At 41.3% G+C, this 18,215-nt stretch overlaps 1 protein-coding gene across 1 annotated transcript in view; it reads right to left on the bottom strand.

Moving 5' to 3' along the window:
• Positions 1-1,045: 1,045 nt before the first annotated feature.
• Positions 1,046-18,215, bottom strand: part of LOC102513310 (contactin-associated protein-like 2) — a 1,230,151-nt gene continuing 1,212,981 nt past the window's right edge. The window contains exons 14-15 of the mRNA XM_032484371.1: positions 11,651-11,851; positions 1,046-1,188 (exon numbers count right to left, since the gene is read on the bottom strand). Coding sequence (XP_032340262.1) covers positions 1,046-1,188; positions 11,651-11,851 — 344 coding nt within the window. The remainder of the gene's footprint in view (positions 1,189-11,650; positions 11,852-18,215) is intronic.

The following is an 18,215-nucleotide window of genomic DNA, read 5'->3' as shown; positions in this document are numbered from 1 at the left end:
TTTAAATTTATATTGGTGTATGTTACTTTGGATATTTCTCTCTCCTATTTGACCGAAGCCCACCCCTCCCCGCTGAATACCTCTCTCTTCTTGGTAAAATACTCTGGCTTCAGCTATATGGTGCCAAGTTACATTTAATTTTAATTTTTCCACCTTTTAATCTCAAATTCACTTGTAGTTAGCAAGTTAGCAAATTATGGCCAACTTTTAGTTATCTCCAGCCTGATTATTTTCCCCATAAATGCTGTTTTCAACTTTAACACCAGACATCTATTCCATGAGTCATTTGCTTCCTCTGCACTTCACATCAGCTCTGTGTACTGTTATGTTCAAGAAGTCTGTGTCACAGATAGTACGGAAGCCTATCAGAACTAACCAGTTTCTCATTTCAGGGACAGTTTGATGGAAGAATTCAGCTTGACGAGGTTATTTTTGGAACCCATGGAGGTTGTGCGTGTGTGGTATTTATGTATTTAGAACCTACAGAGATACATTATATTATTATGGAGACATATGCACTGGTATGTACTCCAGTGGGTAAGAAAAAAATATATATAGTGACAGTGGGTGCTTTGCTTAATCTGAACAGTATCTATTCTAAGATTGGAAAGAAGAAGAAGAAATGGCCTCGGGAAAGAAGGAAGAAGTCATTGCCATGGAATATTCTATAACTTCAATATTATGTTTAGAACACATTTTTTAGATACTGGTTACTCATATCTAAAAAATTATGTTAAAACATTCCAAAGCCAAATATTTATTTTTAAATCATCTACTATACTCATTCACCTTTTCGCTGCTTTTCGTTAGTTTGGATAATGTGTGTGTAATGATTCCAAAATTCAAACCCTCTGTGACAGTCTAGGAGACCAACGTTTAATGACTATTCATTCAAGAAGGACACATTTCTTCCCTGCTCTGGTTGGCATTATTGCATTAATACTTCCTATTTTTACATAAAAACCTTATACGTTATTCTCTCAGTTCTCGTCATGCAAACTTGTAACTGGCTAACAGCAGAAGCCTGTCTGTCCGCGGTTATGTGCTAAGCTTCACTCAGCAGACTGGAGCATCTCATAACACGGGTCCTCATGATTTTGTTGCTCCGATCACCTTCCCATTTTGATGTTTTGACGTGAAACAAAATGAAAACAGTTTGGTTGCTAGAGACCTTTACAGGGCTGCCTTCTAAGAAGAAAGATGAACTGATCTTAACATTTGGGCTGACTAGATTAATACGATTTTATCAAAATTGTGAGGTACTGCATATAATCCACAGCCTGGCTGGACAGAACTGCAGAGCGGGCTGTCTGTTCTAGAGATTTTCCCACGTTCCCTCCGGCCTTTCCCCCCTGCCCTGCCCACCCCCGCGCCCCCATACTCAGTCCCCTCCCTCCTGCTACCCAATGTAGAACCACCTCCCCTTATCCTCTCTCCTTCCCACTTGTAAGACCAAACTGAGGGTCATTTTATTCTTTTGACAATAAACCACTCCCACCCTAAGAGAATAAATCTCTTCGTCTCTGCTGGTTGACTTTTCTACCCGTGTCCAGGTCACAGGGCCCAGCCCTCAGGCACTGCCCTCCCACTGCCAGGCCTGGCCAGCCATCTCTGCTCCTCCTTATTCTAGTACATCTCCGAGCAACGTGTTGACAGCAAATTAATAAGGTGAGAACGCAGCGCTGGGCATGTCATGTGTGTTAGGCTGAGGGATACGAGTTTCTTCTGAAAAGATTTTTTTTAAGGTCGGCATTTTGTTTTCCTATCTGATGTCTGAAAAGAAGTGGATAACCTTTCGCAGCATTTTTCTATTTCATCAATACACAATTCACCTGTTCTATCTGAAATACCTTGATATTAAAAACATGAAAGTCAAGTGCTTTGTAGAAAGAGAAGCTTGCTTTTATTTTTCTCATATACAATGTTTTTCAATATGGTTCCAAACAAACTGTCATTGAAACCATCTTTTTAAAAATATACTTGTCAGGTCCAAATCAGGGATACTGAAAAACAAAGGTAGGATTTCGAAACGAAGGTTTTGCAGCTCTTATAAATGTCTCTTTTTGGCCTACAGCTTAACAAAAATGCTTCAGCCTTCATCTTTAACTATGCTGAGAGCACATGCTAATTCTGCAGTCTGGAAGAAATTAAAAATTTCCCAATTGATTAGGGGTCCCACTGTGTTTTTCTCTTTCCTTCTCTCTCCCTCTTTTTTCTTCTCTCTCTGCCCCTCTTCCCCTCCCTCTCCCCTACCGTTCCTCCTCTCCTTCCCTGCCTTTTAAAAAAACATTTTGGTAGAAAATTCATGGGTTCAAGAGGCACATTAGCCTAGATTTTAATCTTAGTTCAGACTCTCAGCACATTTACTGTTTTTCCTTTGCTAAGTTAATTAACCCTTCTAAAGTTGTTTCTTCGGTTATAAAATGGAAATAGTGATTATCAACTTGCAAAGCTTTGGGGGTGGACGGAATGAACCAATGTATGTAAAGACCCATGGTAAACACTTACTACGAACGCCATTTCCTCTCCATTTTAACATTATCTAATTTGGAGATGATTATTTTAAAGTATGATTTACTCCAACTATAGGTGATAATGTATTTAGCCTGAATTCCAGATCCAATACCAAGAGCGGGAAGACAAAAAAGAGTCATCATTTCCTTTAAGAGAATACAAGACCTGGGATGAAGACCAGGCAGCGGTGGCATTCCTAGTCAACCGACCCCGCAACGTTATTCACTGTCACATAACCGCCAGGCGCCGGCTTACGGTAAGCAGTAAGCAAACCCAACAGGGTAACAGAATCCAGCTGCCACTTGGGTGACAGTATTTTAGAGAAGTTTCGTCACTCACTGGTGGGAAAGTAACAACTTAGAAAGCATACACTCTTTGAAATAAAATTTATCCATTATTTCATCCATACGCAATTCTAATAAAAATGAGTTGCTTTTAAACTCTGAACGTTTTTAACATTACCTTTCCTTTTCACAGAGAGGGGATCGGATTCAGTTATCAGTCAACAACCAAAACAAGATGGCAAGATCATGCTGACAGGGTGACAGAGCTGTTCTGCAGCTTTGCTGAGACTACGGACACAGGGTGGTCTTATATGGATCAATGGAGACGCTTCCCTTTAGGCAGAAGTCTGAGTGAATACTGAGCCATGAATGCCACATCCTTTGTGGACGCATGCCAGCGTGGTCAAAATGTGAAACAGAGGTTTCTACAGGTGCTTTCCTTTTTTTTTTTTTTTAAACAACATGGTCGATTCATTCCACTTGCCGCCGCTGTAACCATGTACCACGATACTGCAGCATCGGCAGCGTGACACCAGGCTCACACACACCCCCGGGAGGAGGGGAGAGAGGGCTGGGAATAAAAGCTCCCTCAGCGCCTCCAGCAGGTGCAGCTCACCTGTCGACGCCGCCGGAGAGGGGCGCGATGCGCAGCTGGGGGGATAAAGTGGGGCTCCTCTAGGGTTTCTCACTCGTTTGTTTACAAATACGTTTTCTGGCTGTGATGGCCAGTTTTATGTGGAAACTTAGCTAGGCGAAGGCACGCAGTTTTCAGCTGAACATGAGTCTAGGTGCCGCTGTGTAGGTATTCTGCAGATGTCATGAAAGTCCACTGCTAAAGGACTTTAAGTAAGAGGGGTCATGCCAGACAACCTGGCAGATTCAAACAGGCGTAAGGACCTAGCGCTGAGCCCTGGAAGCAGCAGCTCCATTCATGGATGGTAGCATCAGCTCATTCCCGAGCGGCCCAGCCTGCCTCTCCTGGCAGCGCCCAAACGCGCGGCTGCCTGGCCAGGCTCCTCCGCTGTGTAGACCAGCTCCTTGCAATACATCTCTAACTGTATATAAATATCTTATAAACTTGTTCTGTTTCTCTGGTTGAACCTGGACTGAGACGCTGGCCAACAGAACTCTGAACCCCAACCTCCTCCCATTCTTAAGCTTCCCCAGGTAACTCCTGATCTTTCCCCCAATGCAACCTTTGAAAACAGGGGAGGAGGGGTTTACCCAACACAAAATACACAAATCAAAATTTTAAAAAAATTATTAAATTCTAAGTTTATTCCATCTTTTATCTAAGATGTACCAGTAAAATCCTTTAAATATTTATGACATATACAAATGGACTATTTTCATTATAAAAATGCTTCAGTCTATATTTTAAGGCACACGCTATTTTAAAAAGTATCATCTTTGCCTTCCTTGTATTCTGACAGCACCTAACAGGGTATTTTGTATTCAATAACCGTTTGCTGAATAAATGAGTAATTTCTCAATAGTACTACAGATATCGCCCAGAGATTCTTACAGTAAGACTGATTCTGTTTCTCAGTGTCCTGTTTAGGACAGATATTTTAAAATATAATTTACAAAGTCTGACCAATTAGGTTTCATCCTCATTTTATAATGTCATTAAAATGGATACTTTTAAAGATAATATACAAACAAAAAAGGTTCATGATTTAAGTACATGAGAAGACAACTTCCAAATTCTGCAGAGCGATGTAACTTCAAAGTTCTCATTCATTTCTACTTTAGTCATTAAAACAATGAAGCTACACACACACTTACAGGAGCTCACAAAATAAAGCGGCAGCAATAAAAACAATCTTTGTCAAGTTATAGAAGGTTAATGTTCTTCAAAGTCTCTCCTTAAAACTCAAAACTTTGGCAACTTGAAATGAGTACCCTCTCAGTAGAAGTCAGTCTAGGTACCCTCAATAAATCTAACCTTAGATTAGTTTATAAATCAGGAAGACTGGACTTGGCAAAGAGCACTTCTAATTATAGACAGAAGTAACTGACAAGAGGGAACCTGTTCTTTCATGCTGGCTGAAGAGATGGGGTGGGTACAGTTCCGGCCAGCACGAGTGGAATCCTCACTTTGGTGAGCTCTCTTTGTGTTCACACTTTCTCAGTGTGTCAGGAAGAAAGGTTTGTAATGGGCTTGATCTGCATTTGAACCCCAGCCTTCTCACTTGCACTGCAGTGACCTTCAGTGGGTTTATTCACCTCTCTGGGCCCTGTTTTGCAAGATGGAAATAATAAAATCTACTTTGCATAACTTTGAGAGTTAAATGAGATAAAAATGTCAAGGATGGTATTGGTCAATAGAACTTAATGAAAATCTCTACCCTTTCCTTGATTTCCTTTCTCAGAGCAGGTGTTCATTCTCTGCCAAGGCAAATTCCATACTTTCTTTTCTCTCCTGGGACCTATTACATTCCTTTCCTGTCTTTTGTTTTTAGCTTCAGCCTCTCCATCGTCTCCTGCATTTATAAACTCGCTCAACTCCTTCATCCTTAAAAATATTTTTTAAAAAAATCCCAAACTCTTGCTTAGGCTCTGCCTTCCAATTAAGCAGTCATTCTGCACTTAGCCACCCCTTTACCATGGGACCTTTGGGAAACCTTCACTGTCCGTTTCCTTTTCCCATTTGTCCTTCACTGGCTTTAACCACCAGACCCCACAGATGTGAAACTCCAGTGGCCTCGCAATAGCCAGAGCTAGGGCCTGGCTTCCTTCTATGTTTCGCCACTAATCACATCTCAGTGTTCCTGTTTTTGTTTTTTACTCGTCTATTGTTAAACGCTCATTTCCCTTAGCTTCCCCATATAAGGCTTTTCTAATTTGATTCTCTTCCTATTGCTCTGATCATTACTTCTGAGTCCCTTTACTTAGCTGCATCCTTTCCTCAAATCACTTTTTTGAATTAGCATTTCCCTCCTTCGGTTCCTTCTTGCTCCTCCCACGACCTTGATGAGTCATCTTATGAAGGCGTCACAACTGTTCGTGGCCACCCATTTTATCTTTACCCCTGGGTACATGGGAAAAGTGCATTTCCCCCTCCCCTACAGCTACTCCACATACGAGCAGTCACAGATCCTGTTTATTTTACTACCTAACCTTAAAAGCAAAGTCTTTCCTCTTAATTCCCAGCGAGCACCCCGTCACGCAGTTGCATCCGTACCCATGACACTGAGCCAGATGGTGTCTTCATACAAACTCTGCCCTTCCTCCGTTCTGCTCTCCACATCACAGCCAGAGCTCCCCTCCTTACAACCATTTCAGTTGCCCTTCCAGTGGAACCCTTACCATCACGCAGAGACTCTGCACTGATCTCCACTCCTCTCTCCCTTGCCCTCAAGTTCCCTACTGCAGCCATCCTGACTTCTCTCACTTCCTTCTGAGCACCGAGCACCTTGACCTGCATCTCAGAATCCTGCACATTCTGACACCTCAAACCTGGAAGCCCCCTGCCATTTTTTTTCTTAGTTAACTCATTTGAATCCTTCACATCTCAAGTGATACATCACAATTCCTGATCCACCCGAGACATCGAGTATTTGTGGATTGATTATTTCATCTAATATTCCAGCTGAGACGTCCATCCATACCACCCACATCGCTGACATAGCCCCTGTTCTCCCCTGGGACCATTCTGTCCCTTTCAACTACAGTGTCCTCGATGAAGATGCCAGCTGCCTGGCTGTGCGACATCACCAGATTTAATTTTCTAATTTTACCTCTTAGTTATTATTATCTTCCTTGCTCGTCCCATTTAATTATATCCTCCAATTTTAGTACAATTATTTAACACAATAATTAGATAAATGATTAATCTTTTGATTAATATATTGACTAGTCACAGTAAGTTTCATTTACTGAAAAGGCCGATCTTCAGTTACAGCTGAACGACATTTTATCTATGTTGTTTCAAGAGTTAAGCATCATGGTTTCTTAAAACGCATATCATAAACTTGGAAAATTCACTTTCCTGATAGCTTCCCCAAAGTTTAGAATTTTTTTTTTCTAAAAATAGGTGATAAGTTACAATGCCAGAGTCATGTTTTCTTGTCTTCTGGATGCCACTAAATCACAGGTTGGTATCATTAAAGTATACTGAATTCTACGCGGCTTACTTTATAGGCGAAAATTGTGAACATAACTCCTTTTCAACAGATACAAAATCTAATAGAAAACTACCCAAAAAGATGGACAATTTATATTGCTTCTTTCAACAAAAGCAGCAATAAAACTATGACTTACGAGAACAAGACTACATTGAGGAATTAAAAGAAATGAAACACTGTGAACCAATGAAAACAACACTAAATACAGTCAGAAAAATAGAAAACATATCACCTTTATATCTCTATAATTAAATAAATATTTATATATGTAGGGCATAAATACTTCAGCAGAAAATTCTTAATTAGAAAGTATAATGTTTTGTTAAATAAATATAATGACTGCAGTGTATCTAAAATATACAGATATTTTAAAAGCAGGCTAACAGTTCTTGTCCAAATATAGAGAAATATTTTTCCATCTAAAAGCATTAGGATTGTTGACTAAGACTTGACTTAAGTGAGATCTAACGAAACTTTCTCCTGGAGTCTAATTATCAAATTCAAGTTCTTAAGGTATTTATTTCAGAAGTAGATTTATTGTTTAGAGATTTCTGCCTTTCATTAAGTTCAAGTATCAGTATATTTGCACTTCTGGGGATATAAATATAAAACATTTACATCCTTTTGGTTTTGGATAGCTGTTCATGTTTTTTTCTCTTTGAGTAGAGTTAATTTATTTATTTTCAAATTGGCATGGAACAAAATTACTTTATTTGTTTTGTTTCTATGTCTTTTATTAAGTTGATTAAGGATAACTGAATTAATAGTTACATTGCAAGAAGAGACATGACCGTAAGGAATGGCAAAAGCATTACGTTAAAATTGATTCTTTCTTAAAAATTTGTAGTAATGAAAAAAAGATAACATTGCAGTCATAAATTACTATCCTTGTAAAATTATGAGAAACCATTAATGAGTAACTCTACTTTTGTTAGCTAATGGAATGGTACAAGCAAACATTTATCAAAATAAAAATGAGGTCCATACACACACAAAATCAAGTCTTAAGTGTCATTAGAAACGATAGAGCCCCAGATGAACTCTTGAGGGCAAGGCTCTTAAAATAAAGAATAACATTTTAAGTGCAGAGCTATTACAAACCCATCTGATATTCATTTTAATTGCCACGACTATAATGAATATACTTTGTATTCAAACAGATGTCACAAGTACTACTACAGAAGTTCCAATATAATTCAGCCTTAGTTAAGAACAAGTAAATGGATATTTAAAATTGAATGTTACCAGGAAGGAGGGAAAAAGCCAATTACAGCAAACATTAGCTCCTGAAAACAGCAAATTAAAGATTTTTATTAAATTGCGTTCTTTCTTATTTGGACACACACAGAAAACAGTAATACAGGAAAATTTGCTATAGCAACCACGCCTTTTCCTTGCCTCAGCTATTCTACTGATTAATTAGTCTGGAAAACGGAGATTGGGATGTGAAAAGTGACTCAGAAGGGCAGGCTGGAACTCACTTTACAATATTTAGTTATGAAAGGGATTTTAAAAGGACCACCATGCCAATTTATTTCAGCTGAAGGAGGAGGTGGTTCTGCATGCCATTTTATTTCAACTGGTCAGACAAGCCCCAACATTCCCTGTAATCCTCTCCCACATTGAGAACTGACACCTTAAAATCCAACACAAGAGACCTCACCCATAAATTAAAGATGGTATTTTTCAGTGAACGGCTCACAGAATGATCCATGGGTATTTGTTAAAAGCAAACATTCCTGGGCCCCAACCAAGTTCTACCAAGTCAGAATCACACCACGGGACTCAGCACTGGAACAAGTAGCCTAAAATTTCTATGGACTCATTTGTTTTAAAACTGCTTGAAGGCTGGATATATTTTTCATTTCTTTCCAGCCAGCAAATATTTATGAAGTACCCTATGTGAGTGAAATTTTGATACGTGGAGAGTGTCCCAAAAGGCGAGAAGGATATGCTAAACTTATTTTCAAAGTACAGCTTGTTATTTACAATAATCTGCAAATATCAGGAAACACAAATAAATCAGTGTGCTTACTGCACAGATGAACAATTCACGCCTGATTTCAATTTAGTAGTTCTTCCCCTGAAAAGGTGTCTGAAGGTTGAAGAGAAGTGTGTTTAGCTCATTATTAGAAAATGTAACTGAAGTATTGTTTAAAAACACATTTATCCTATGTTTCCTGATGTTTTTGAACATCCTGTATTTTCAGAAGGAGGGCAGTAAGCATGGGAGGCTACTTCGTGGCTGGGGGAAGAGACAGAGGGTCCCAAAGAGGGAGGGGAAGGAATGAACTGCACGCCCAGCAGCACTAAGGGCAACTGTTTCTCTGACCTCCAAGCCAAACACTCCTGGTGCCCCAACTGTAAGTTAAACTAGTCTGGAAGTTGCATTGTGTTTTTTAACCACCAGAGCAAAATTTAAATAGTAAAAGTTGACTTTAGAGTTTATAGGAAAATGGAAGAAAATAAAGAAAGTAAAGCTGATGGTACCAGGTTATTTTTCTGGTCAGCAGCCTTCCCTCACCCCCATCATCCCCTCCAGGACTGAAGACTGAGATCCTTGGAATGAACTGCGATGAGGAGCCCTCACGCTTGAAACCGAGTGCGGACAAGCTGATGGATTCATTAACCGTGCGGAGTGCCCTGGAGTCTCTATAATCCTCGGGCGACTCTTCCTAGCACTGAAAATGGGACCCAGTACAAAAAGGCTGTGATAAGTGAAGGTGGATAGAAAAACAGTTGTAGGGGCCCTAAGGGATTCCCACTGCCCGCAGCCAAGGTTCTCAGAGTGGCTTCTAGACCAGCAATATTAGTACCACCTGGGAACTCGATGGCTGCTGGACTAGTCTCAGGCTGGATGGCTTAAACCACAGTCATTTATTTTCTTACAGTTCTGGAAGCTGGAAGCACAAGTTAGAGGTGCTGGCCACCTCCACCTGGTGAGAGCTCTCTTCCAGGCTTTTCTTCCTTTTCTAAGGCCACCAAGCCAATCAGAGTAGGAGCCCTGCCTCCTGACCTCATTGAAACTGAGGGATCTCCTAAAAGCCCTGTCTCAAATACAGTCCCACTGGGGGTTAGCACTTCGACTTATGAATTTTGGAGGGACACAATGCAGTCCATAAAACTCATTACAAATGAAAATTCTGGAGCCCGCCTCAGACCTACTGGGTCAGAAAGCCAGAAGTGGAGCCCCGCGGTTTGTGCCTTATTAATCTCACCAGGTTATCCGAACGCACACCAAAGCCTGAGCAGGACTGGCCTTTGGGGAAAATTTCCAGCATCGCATTTCTCTTCCTCCACCATTGCTCCCATTTTTACTTTCCAACCTTATTTCTTACTGCTCTTCGACGTGAGCGCTGCCTCTGCTAAACTACTCCGCACAGTGGCCTGAAGGATCATTCGTCTTCTGTCTTCCAGACTCCCGTTTACTCTCCTTCACCGGCCTCAAACTGTCTTTCGACCTCTTTAATGACACATCATTCTAACATCCCAGCCACGGTCACGTCTTCCTTCTCCAAGTAGCGGGAGCCCTAACTGTCTGAACCACTCATTCTCGTATCTTACAGATTTCACTTTCTTAGAGTTCATAAGGTACACTTTTCTGTAATTTTAGCACAAGTCTTTGCACATAAAAAGCACTTAAATCTTCAAAATATTATAAACTGTCTTGCTTATAACTTCTCCCTACAACACGGGCTCCAATACATCACTGATTTGGGGGCAACTGGTCTCCAGCATAATGCCGCTTCCAAAGTTGCTTAACATTAAAAAGTAATCAATGTATTATTTGCTGTTTATTAAGTCCTTACGTGCATTAAGCCCTGTAATAAGCACTTAGGGTATACTGCCTCATTACAGCCTCACAGTCACCCTGAGATAGGCATTAGGATCCCTGTTTGCCTGAAAAGACACTGGAAACCGAGGCACAGGAGTTCAATGAACTCGGCCAAAGGCACATACCTGGGGGGTGGCAAGGCTGAAAACTGTCAACTTATGTCTCCCTGACTCAGGGCACATGATTTATTTCTACTATGTTACACTATAGACAGAGAGATTTCGTTTTCTGTCAACATATTGACTTTACTGCCAGGAACCCCAGAGTGTACAGCCCTTGTGGTAAAGATATCTCCAGTGTACCCTCTGTAAACTCGGTTTTCTAAATCCCTAACGCACACGCGCATGCATGCACACACACCCTGAAGCATTGTTAAAAGTAAGCCATCATGAAAAAAAAAAATTAGGGCAGATTTCTTGAGCCCAGCAGATACTGTTAAACGACTGTAGACAGCAGAGAGCCCTAAATTCTACCACTGATCTGTGAACTGTTTACCTGCAGACAGCCTTTGGGATTCTTCCATCTTTACATAAAGACAACTGAAGAACTCAAAGGGGACTACCTGAACGTTCACAAGAAGCTCTGATAAACGTTCGCCCGAAGCCACTACTGATAATTAAGCATGAGAAACACTCACATACACGCACCTATGCATGTAAAACTGGAAAACCTCTAAATTAAAGACAGTGGAATTTAAAAAAGAAAGTTCAACGTTCCGAGCTTCCTTCCCTCGAAAACAAAGCGAGTGGCTCCGGTTTCCTTTCACAGCTGCCTGCACTCGGAGGACCGGACTGCTAAGATAATAAGCCACACCTGCTGGACTGTGCAGGTAATTCCAGCCACCAGCTGAGATAGTAATTAAAAGTAACATTCCATGCTCAGCCTACCTGGGGTGTTCAACAACCTCGACATCTTGCAGAAGTAGGAGATGTACTGCTCACAGTACTCAGCGCTGCTGGTGATGGCGCTGATCTGGTCCATGGAGGCGCTGTAAACGAGCTGTGTCACTGAGTATTTTTCTGGGTTGTAGCCCACCACCGTCGTCTGCATCTGCAAATCGTGAGACACTATGGTCCACACTTTGTCCTCTGTAGGGGGGAAGAATGCCAGGACAATGGGTCATTAGTATGCAAACGTGTCTTCAAATTGTCAAAAAATAAGTGAGCTACACTTTGCTCGTGCTTTCCCTGAACTGCTGAGGAGCAGAGGTAAGGAGAGCAATCCTCAAAGTAACCCGTACCCTTCTCTCACACCTAAATTCTGGTTATATCAACAAAGGAGGGAAGTAATATTTTTTATTAAAAACAAGTACAAGAATTGCTTTTAATAAAAAAAAATATTAAAACAGAAACGAACAGCCTGAGTATCTGGCTGATGCTCTGAGGTCCGCAGCACTGAAGGTGAGGCCCCCTGGGTTCGGGAGCCTTCCTGACTCTGTAACCCCGCACTCCTCCCGTAGGACAGTGTCTGCGTCTTCCTCGATGAACTAGGTGCTCTCAAGCTTCTGGGTCTTTGTCCGTGCTGTTTGCTCCAATCAGAACACACAGCCTCATCTTGTCAACAAGTGTTCTCTCCACCCTGACCTTTCAGGTCAAATTAGACACCATGTGCTCTGTTACTGGCACGCTCGACACACGTTGGATGAAGTAAGTCAGTAATCATCCTGGTGTTTTAGACCCTGAAAGTTTCCATGTGTGAAAAGGAGAAGCAGATACAAGATTGATGAGGTTAAATTAACATCCTATGTACTTCTGAATGCGAATCAGAAGCATCTCTGTGAACCCAGGATGATGTCATCTTTTAAAATGCAGACATATGCCCTAGCTCTGTCTGCTGAAAATGTCTCCAAACAAGGACCAGTCTCTGGCACCAGGCTGTCATCACTCAGTATACTATTTTCCATAGAGAAAACTAGGCTCCCAGAGAAATGGCTGATTCCAGGGCTAGAAATGGGTAACAGGAGCCTGGAATGTATTACGGTCACATCGGAAACAAATTACTGGAGACAGGGCAGTTCAACGACCCCCAGGGCCGCAGAAAGATGATTTTAATTAATATCAACAAAAATTTCCCACAATAAATTAAAATACATCAAGTATATTTAATTCCATGAGTTCACTAAAAAAAAAAAAACAGAAATGTTTAATTTTGGAAGACGTTAGATAACTAACTCGTTATTTTGAATACTGGTAAACAAAGACAAATAATCCAGCATTTAGTCTACCTTACCTTTATGAACTGTAGTGTAATGAAATGCTCCCTTTATGGAAATATTTCAGCTCATAAATAAAGATAAAAGGATAGAATTGGCATCATTTTGTGACCTGTAACAAGTTAGTGTCTAAGTAGGATTATTCCTGGCTGCTAATATGACCACAAGGGAAACCAGAGGAGATGTGTCTCATGGGGGGTGGGGGTGGGTGAGCTGGTACACAGCACGACAGTGGAGCAGTGTGGACAAAAATCAGACATTGGGTTCACCAGGCTTACAGATCTACCTGCCAGCTTCTAGAAAATACAGGGGAAAGGGGAACGTGTTAAATGGCACCAATAGGAAACAGGAAAATCCATGTTGTGGAAAACTGAATACATCATACAACCCAGTTTTTCAACAGGCAAGTGATAGCTTACAGGAGAAGGAAGAGTGGGGGGTCAGGAGGGAGGAAGAGAGAGACAGAAAGACAGACAGACTGAGAGAGACAGAGACGTCCAGAACTTGCCCCTCATCTGCCTTCCTATTTCAGAAAATGGCAACTCCATTCCTCCAGTTCTGAGGACAAAAGCCTCGGAGACGCCCTCAGCGCTTCCCTTGCTCCTGCACACACCCGGCAGCCTGTCGGGGAATCCCGCCCGCTGTACCCTCGGTACGTCCTCAGAACCTGAGCACTCCTCACCCCCACCCCGCACTGCTCTCGTCCCAGCCCCGGGGGCCCCCTCCTGCATCCCCGCCAGGCCCTCTAACCAGTCCCTCTTGCCAGCCGCCTACCTCATGCCTCCCCCGCACACAGCAGCCAGGCCAAGCCCCCTCCAGTGCAAGTCAGATTCCGACACGGCTCATGCTCCCGGGGCACCGCTCTCGCTCGCAGTAAAAGTCTAGTTCTTCCAAGAGCTCCGGCTCCCCCTTGCCGCCCCGCTCATCGGCCCCTCGCTCCTCTGGCTGTGGCCACGCCGCCCTCCGCACGTTCCCCCGACAGGTCGCCGGGCCCCTCCCTGGAGCCGCGCACGTGCTCTTCCCTGCGTCGCGCGCCGTCTGCCCGCAGGAGCCCGCGCCCCCCGCGCCCACCTCTCACCGCTCAGGCCCACCCCCGCCGCAGCTGCCCGCCATCCCCCTGCCTGCTCTGTTTTCCTCCGGAGCATTTATTTCTATTTTAATGTCTGTCTTCCTACATTAGAAGGAAGAAAGCAGGGATTATTTTAATCCGGTATGCATAGTGCTTACAGTGGTCATTGGCACATGGTAGGCCTTCAAAAATAATAGCTGAATAGAAGAATGAATTAACACAAATAAAGAAAATACAAGTACTTGATCTGGGAGTTTCTTAAAATCACTTTGGTTCGAGTTCTGCCAAAACTATACTGGGAGACTCTGGGCGGACCGCTTCCCTCCTCCAAGGCCGAATTCCCCTTCCTCGGTTAGCACGCGCCTCCAGCAGAACGCGTCCCCGCGCGGTGTTCTTAAACCAGTTAAAACGAGTTTCGTTACGATGCCCCCCGGAGTCATCTTCTACAGGATCATTATTTTTCCAGTTTTATCTTTGGCTTGATCGGTACTACTGTCCTTTAGATTCTCTGACACAGCAAGAAAAGCTACAACGTATTTTGATAATTCTGTCACTTTCTCACATGATTCTGAAAATAAACCGATGGTCATTTGTATCCAGAACTGCAGGTTTACCTTCATGTAATTAAAAATTCATTAACTGAATTAGGTTACTTTTATCTCATTTCTGTCACAGTCACCCTATGGCACAGAATTCTCAAATATTTGACACTGTTTTTCCTCCCACTCTTCCTCCCTCCTTCCTCTTTTTCTTTCTCTTTTTTTCCAAAAACAAATATTTTTCAAGAGCCTTGTCCTGTAGCTGTGCTCCAGACCTCCCTTTAACTCATGATGGAATCGCGTTCTAATCGGACCCTCCTTTAAAGTATCATAAGCCCCTTTTTAACATATACAAAATAATGTTCACAAAGGCAAACATCAAATTAGCAAGTAAAATAAAATGGTCACCCATTATGGGCTCTGTCGATAACCTTAAAAACATTAATCCATTTGTTAATATTGGTGACTAACATTTTAGTCCCAGTGACTTCTTGGCCCTAAACTCTAGTTTCAACCATCTCACCACACTTATTTCAGCATCAAATCCCTGTGCATTCTCTCTTTGGATCTGTTTTACAGCCCACTCATTCATTCAACAAATATCATGTACCTACTATGTGGCCCATCCAGAGCTAGGCACCAGTGAAGCCACAGCAAAAAAGAGATTCATAAATGTTTGCGGCTTATAGTCTTACATTCCAGTGAGGACAAGTAAACAGTTATACTAAGCCACATTAAAATAATACACACAGCAAGTGATAATGGTGAGGAGAAAAACTAGATCAGGGAAGGGAAGCCTAGGCTGTGTGCATGGGGATTGCATTTTTAAACGCAGAGGAAACCATAAAAACCCCAAGAAAGTAATATTTGAATAAATAAAGTAGTTATTCAGCAAGCCATGTGAATGTCTGGGGAAAGGTATTCCAGACAGACGAACGCAAATGCAAATGTTATTCTAATTATTCTAATTCTGGAATACCCTAGGTATCACTCAGGTATACAAGGAGGTCAGTGAGCGAGGAAGGGGAGAAGAGCAGAAGCTGAAGGCAGAAATACAATAGGGATGAGTGGAGTGTGACCTCCCAGTGAGGCGGAAATCCACTGGCTTTGGAAGGTTTGCAGCAAGTCAAAGTGCTGTGTTTTAACTTATTCTCTGACATACTGTTCTTTGCTTCAATAAAATTACACTTCAGAAGAGTTTGAAAAACAGGAGATATATGTATATATATATCTTTACAAAGATTTAAAACTTTTCACAGTGTCATGGCATTATAAAAGGTAATGCATAAGCTCTATTTTGATAGCATAAAACAATTGCTGTTGATGCATCTTGCAGATTATTTTTTAACGCTTGCATATTACGCATCGCAATGGCTCCTTTGGAGCTACTCAATCGTAAATGACAAATGGATATTACAATTTTGCAGGTATCCAGCATCTAGAAGAAAGCTATGCTGTATAGATTTTTCTTTACTAGTATCATAAGTAGAAAAATTAGAAGTCTTATTCCCATATTCACTGTGTGTTTATATAATATGTATTATCAGATACGTGTGCAATGAAAACAGAAACTACTGTGTATGGAAAATTCTAAATTTCTGCCACTATTCCATTTTCATGGAGAAGCAATTGATAAACTAGTGTATTTCAAATGCTCTTTTTTAGATTAGTGTGTTACGAAAACGCCCTTTGTGGTTACTGAGAGCTTAGTATCTATCTCATCATGCAATCACATATTTAAAAACTGTCACATTGCATATTGTTTTAAATATAGCCAATATAATGATATGTTTCAAGTACAGGGGCACATATGGAACATTTCATTGAAACACATCCCTTTCTCTGACAATTACAGGGTCTTCAATGTTACCGAACTTAGTTATGTTGGCCTATGTACATCTGCTACCTTTATCAGTGACCCCATGTCCTCAACCTGTCTGTAATTCTCAAGTAATTCACTTCACGAGAAATCAATTCCTTGCACGGCTGGCGTTCTGAACCAGGGCCTGATAAAGCCAGGAAATGACCAGTGAAAAAAGCAAAGAGTAACTCCTCCCCAAATATAACGAGTTTCTTCATCACGTTGATGGCTGTTCTTTGACTCTTTTCCGTTTTATCTATATACAATCTGAAGGTCACAATATAGAGTCTCTTTAAAAAGAAGAGACTATTACCCTTAAATTTCTCCTCTACCTGATAAGCTACATTCTGACGACTTAGTCCGTGGCTTTCTTTGGGCATAGAAGTCTTAAGGGCTGTTATCCTGACTCAATACGTTAATGACTAAACCTCAGCCATGAGGAAGATATGAGCAAGGACCTCCAAAGAAATGCTCTAGCATTAAAAAGAATTGCTTTTTCAAAACTTAAACATTTGCAGCCTTAAAGGAGAACATAACCAAGGGAAGAAGCCTACCATTTACAGGAAACCACGTTCTCATGTGAAAAATTTTGAGTCCCAAATAATACAAATATAATGTCATCTTAGCATCCATTTTGACTCTCTTCTATTAGACATCAGGAAACCAAGCGTCAGAAGTGATACGTGGCTTGCCCGCGTGAACATAAGGAGTGTCAAAGTGATGGGAACTCTGTCTCCTAATTCTGGATTTAGTCCTCTTCTCACCACACATCTTTTTACCTGGTAATGATATACTTGGTGACAGGTCAAAATTCTTACTGTCCTCTCTCCTTTTTTGTAGGTCAATCTAGCTAAAGTTTTTTCAGTTTTATTGGTATTTTCAAAGAACCACCTTTTGGCTTTATTGATTTTCTCTATTGTTTTTCTTTTTTGTTGTTATTGGGGTTTTTGTTTTTATTTTTACACAATTTTTAAAGGTTACTTTCCATTTACAGTTACTTCACAATATCGGCTATATTCCCCGTGCTGTACAATACATCCCTGTAGCCTGTCTTACACCTGATAGTTTGTACTCCGACTCCCCACCTCACATACTGCCCCTCCCTTCCTCCCTCTCCCCACTAGTAACCACTAGTTTGTTCTCTGTATCTGTGAATTCTGCTTCTTTTTTGTAATATTCACTAGTTTGTTGTATTTTTAAAATTCCACATACGAGTGATATCACACAGTATTTGTCTTTCTATGACTTTTTTCACTTAACATAATGCCCTCAAAATCCATCTGTGTTGCCGTAAATGGTGAAAATTCATTCTTTTTTATGACTGAGTAGTATTCCTGTGTGTGTGTGTGTATAAATTCTCCTTTATCCATTCATCTGCTAATGGACACACACAGGTTGTTTCCATGTCTTGGCAATTATAAATAATGCTGCTATAAACATTGGGGTGTATGTATCTTCTGAATTAAGGTTCCCTTTAGATATATGCTAAGGAGTGGGATTGCTGGGTCATATGGCAGTTCTATTTTTAGTCTTCTGATAAACCTTCATACTGTTTTCCACAATGATTGCACCAATTTATACTCCCACCAACAGTGTACAAGGATTCCCTTTTCTCCGCACCCTTGCCGTGTTTGTTATTTGTAGACATTTTTATGATGACCATCCTGACAGGTGATATCTCACTGTGGTTCTGATTTGCATTTCCCTGATAATTAGCAATGCTGAGTATCTTTTTATGTGTTTGCCATCTGCATTTCCTCTTTGGAAAAAT

This window comes from Camelus ferus, chromosome 7 (genome assembly GCF_009834535.1).
Source record: "Camelus ferus isolate YT-003-E chromosome 7, BCGSAC_Cfer_1.0, whole genome shotgun sequence".
Taxonomy (NCBI): Eukaryota; Metazoa; Chordata; class Mammalia; order Artiodactyla; family Camelidae; genus Camelus; species Camelus ferus.
Note: the sequence above shows the minus strand (reverse complement) of the source record. Positions and strands in the feature narration are given on the sequence as shown.